Raw genomic sequence first — 4,674 nt, 5'->3', positions numbered from 1 at the left:
CCTTAAACAACAATCAAAATTTAAAACCTGAAAATCACCATAGCATTAAACAGAGAACTTACACTACATATTTGGTCACCTGACCTACAATGCGAATTATTGCCATGATTATAGATGTTTGTTTTTTTGCATGTTATCTGTCTCTTCATGTATGTTTTAACAGCTTCAGATGCATTATGCTTCCTGGATCATTTCACCTGGAGAGTAAAATTGTACCCACCCCTTCAAGGCCTGCTTTCCTGTGAACAACCAACCACCTGTTTGCCCTAACGACTGGCATGCTTTGCAGCCAGTAAGATGCTTTGACCCCAAAGACAAATGCTGGGCCTAATTTCTTCTTCTTCTTTGTTTATTTAGTAGACACATTTTTCCAAGGCAACTTATAGAGACTAGGGTGTGTGAACAGCAGAGTCGCTTACTACAACATCTCAGCCAAAAGATGGAGCACAAGGAGGTTAAGTGACTTAGAGTCAGAGTCAAAGAGTCAGTGATGACCTTCTGGTTACAAGCCCTTTTCTCTAACCACTGGATCACACAGCCTAATTTATCTTCCTGTACTATTGATTTTAAGAGATTAAATGTCTGCAGTGTTTTTTGTTTTTTTTTTTTTTTTTTTTTTTTTTAATAATAAGACCAAGCAAAACAACATAATGAACACAATATGAAATAAAAGGTTCTCAAAGAACAAAACATAGTAGGGTTCAGATAAGTTAAACAAACATGCATTCTATGGATATGAAAATGTCTGTATATGGTTTGTCCAGAAGAGATATACGCATGCATTTACTTTATTTGTTGCTATTGGAAGCTGTATCAACAGTAAACAAAAATCAGCTATTCTTTCCAATACACTTCACACTTTCTAAAATTAATGTACACAAATGGTGACCTCAACCCAACATTTGTAACAGACTAATATAGTCCTGGGCTACAAACAAATAATACACACTGTTTCTGTGTTCTGGGAATACTGAGGTCAAACACCTGTCTAAATTGACACAAACCTTATTGTTAATTGATTTTACTCTGTTCTTGCAAACCGTAGAACAAGCAGGCATTGTTTAATTGTATTGGCTTCTTCCTTTTATTATCATTTTTTAAATAAATGAAAACGAAATTTAAACCAGAGCCCAATTACCAGCACTTCCTGTGGTAACATTGTAACCCACATTCACTGAGCTGTATATAACACACCTTTACTCTGCAAAGCAAACAGGCTAGTGTTTTGATATGAGTTTGCTTTATTACACTTCTGTATAAAGTCGTTACCTTTATTTTTTTTTTCTCTGATCACCTAATATAAAAGCTGAGGAGCTCCACTGTGACATGGGTGGTGGAAGATCAAAACTTCTTGGTCGTTTCTATTGTTGGTAATGGAATAATCGTTATTTGAACTACTGCTATGTGACAATGATTTGGTTGTTAATCAATGCAGTTAAAAAGATGTTTTGAGTTTGAGGATTTTTTTCTCTTTACAAGAGAGAAGCTGCAACTATAAAGTAAAATGTATAATCTCACGAAACACTGGAAGATGTCTTAATTTCTCTTAACATACCCTTTCCTGTCCTACCATCTGTCAGCTTTCATCATTGTGCTGTGATTTCCCCAAAGGAGCATTGCTAAGTGATCTATTGACTATCATGTAAAATGTCAATGTTGCTTGCCATTATAGTACCAACAATTACAACATTAACTAATGGTACACTTCTGTACAAACAGTTTTCTCCCAATGTAATATATTTAAGTAGCAAAACAAATGTGAAAAGCACAACTCCGTGTATTAACTTAAATGGCTTTTGTCTGCGCGGTTTTAATTGACTCTTCTTAGAAACATTTAATTAGTCAAACTGACAAATATATATATATATATATATATATATATATATATATATATATATATATATATATATATATATATATATATATATACACAAATAGGGCTGGTAAATTAGGTAAATATTCACTTCGGGTCAAATAGCGGATATGTGTCTACTGGCTTATTATATTTACCAAGGCAAAACGCAATATAAATCTGCATACATATGTTCAGTGAATAAATCACGTCACGCTTTTGTCATTGGCAGTATGCCATGTTTTTTTTTTCTGTATTATTAAACTCTATAACCCACGACTCATAATTAGACACAGGCGTTCTTGGGCTATACAGGTTGAGATATACAGAGGTTTTGTTTGTTTGTTTGTTTGTTTGTTTGTTTTTTTTTACTGTTTATTTGTTAACTAACCAAACTGTTCTGGGTCAAGGTGTTTCAATCCTGCAACACCTCTAACAACTGTAATGCAAGAAACGAGGCTTGTAAGACCTGAAATACATTTTTTATAAGGCAGCGCTGCCCCTTTAAGAGCACTCGCCCGCCTCCTTTGCCTCGTTACAGTAACTGAGCAAGCCGCTTCATTCGCTGGGTAAGGAAAACATGCAGCTTGTGTAGCATATGCTCTCATTTAATTATTACTCACACAGATCACATCGAAACCTGTACTGCAGAACTACTGTATTCGTCTTAATCCCTTGGAGGTTTTGGAAGAATAAACAATTCTTTCTGGAGAACAGCCACCTACGGACACAGATCTAAGAGGTGAGAACAAGAACAGACGTGTTTTTTTATATATATATATATATTGTAAGGCACAAATGGAGTGCTGCAGTGGATTTCACCCAGAATCAGCTATTATTTCGAGACTCAGATGAATGAAAGCAGTACAGTTTCGTAACAAAACAGAGACCGTTGTCTCAGCCTGTCTTTTGTATTCCTTTCCCTTCTCTTGTAGGGGAAGCAAAAACGTTCAAAACGGACGGGGTAGCGGAGCACAGGGGTAAAAACCGGGGTAATATGAAAGACAGGGACTTAATGCCCAATATGGAGAGGGGAAAACCTGCCACATATACTGGGGATAAAAAGGCAAAGATGGCTGCGAAGACCAACAAAAAATGGGTGAGACTGGCCACTGTTTTTGCCTATGTTTTGTCCGTGTCACTGGCTGCTATTATCCTCGCCATTTATTACAGCCTGATTTGGAAGCCCGTTAGGTCTCAAGACACCACACCTCCATCAACCAGCACTTTGTGGCCCGGTGGTTTGGAAGGGAATGCCACCAACGAAGGGAATGCCACCAACATTTCCAGTACTAATACATCCCAGTCGAACCTATCACTTGCTAATGAAACGGTGTCGACTGGGGACATGGGAAACACAGGAGCCGAGCAGAGGAACTTACAGCAATGGGGGCTGAGCAGTCCTGAAATAATTTCAGACCAAATGTTAACCCAAAGTGGGCAAAGTGGGCCACCTAGACACAAAGAAGTTGGCACAACACACATGTATAAAGGCACTGTGACTAAAGGACTGGCTGCCAATTTAAATACACAAGAACATTTGATGATAACAGAGGTTTCCAACATCAAACACATAAGTGCACAGGATACTGGAGAAACAGAGGTCTGGAAGCCTACACCGAGCCTACAAGACGCGTCAAATGCCCAGGCTGCTCTGACCGAAGCTCCGCAAGGCCTGCGAAGTGCTACAGAAGCGGACGGCCACTAAAAAGCAAGGTTCTCCGGGGTTTCACAGATCTGAACCGATAAATCATGGTTGTAACAGTGAGGTTTTCCTCGTTATTAGAGGATCTAGCTTTGCAAGACTTAGTGGATGTATTAGAAACAGCTGCAGTGACTTCATACTCTACACTGAGTGAAACCGTATAGAATAAAAAAAAAAAAAAAAAAAAAACAGTATAACTTAAATCCTTAAATTCTTATACTTCTGTAAACCCTTCCTTCTCTATTACGTCTTAAAACCGTTTTTTGACATCTAACTTTCTTTCCGATTGACGGTTTGTTAGACGTTTCTTCACCCAGCATCAAGGATAAAGAGGAATCGATTACAGCTATATTACATTTTATAATGTCTAAACAAACTTTGACATTTTAGAAGTCGAATGGGCCTGGCAATTGCCAACACATTCCGCTGAAATGCTATTTTCTTTCCCTAAAATTATGAGTAGAGACTTGCATTTTGTTTGAAATAATTTTACAAATTGACCAAGATTCCGCAAGCTTAAGCGGAACACCTTATATTGAGTTAAGCTCAGGTATGTGCATAACTAATTATAGCCTAATAAATATGTAAATGTGAAAATACTGTATGTGGTGTTGCGTACATATTTAAGGCATAAATGCTCAGTACTGGAGTTCTTTTTTAGCCTAGATACTTTGATAACACTATTTTCAGTTACTTTAAACTGATAATTGCACAAATATTTGTTTATTGAATGAAGAAAATATAATTTAAATGATACATTACATACTATGTTTCTCTGCCACAAAATACAAATAGTTGTTAATTTAAACCGGTGATAGAGGTGCCCGAATCACTGTGTATAGTTTGGTCAAACGGGAATAAACAACTTTTTTTTTGTTTTTTTTTCTAAATCGGATTTTTTTTTTTTAAAAAATGAATAAATTTGAAGTAGTGCAGGTAGTGTAAAATGTATCATTAGGGATGTATCTTGGTGTAAATAAAAGAACACAGTTGAAAGTCATTTGTTAAGTGTATATAACTATACACAGTTGTTAATGAAACCAAGGGTTTTATTAAAAGTAAGAATTCCCTCATAACGAATCCACTCAATGTCTTTCTTGCTAAATGCATTGTTGTT

General features: G+C 36.5%; 1 protein-coding gene across 1 annotated transcript; it reads left to right on the top strand.

Moving 5' to 3' along the window:
• The first annotated feature begins 2,406 nt into the window (after nt 1–2,406).
• LOC121323822 lies at nt 2,407–4,457 on the top strand. Its single transcript, XM_041265077.1, has 2 exons — nt 2,407–2,594; nt 2,788–4,457. Exon 2 carries the CDS (start codon nt 2,850–2,852, stop codon nt 3,558–3,560), a length of 711 nt encoding a protein of 236 aa, XP_041121011.1. The 5' UTR covers nt 2,407–2,594; nt 2,788–2,849; the 3' UTR covers nt 3,561–4,457.
• Nucleotides 4,458–4,674: the final 217 nt, after the last annotated feature.

The sequence above is a fragment of the Polyodon spathula genome, chromosome 12, assembly GCF_017654505.1.
Source record: "Polyodon spathula isolate WHYD16114869_AA chromosome 12, ASM1765450v1, whole genome shotgun sequence".
NCBI classification, from domain to species: Eukaryota; Metazoa; Chordata; class Actinopteri; order Acipenseriformes; family Polyodontidae; genus Polyodon; species Polyodon spathula.
This window is presented reverse-complemented; position numbering and strand designations above follow the sequence as displayed.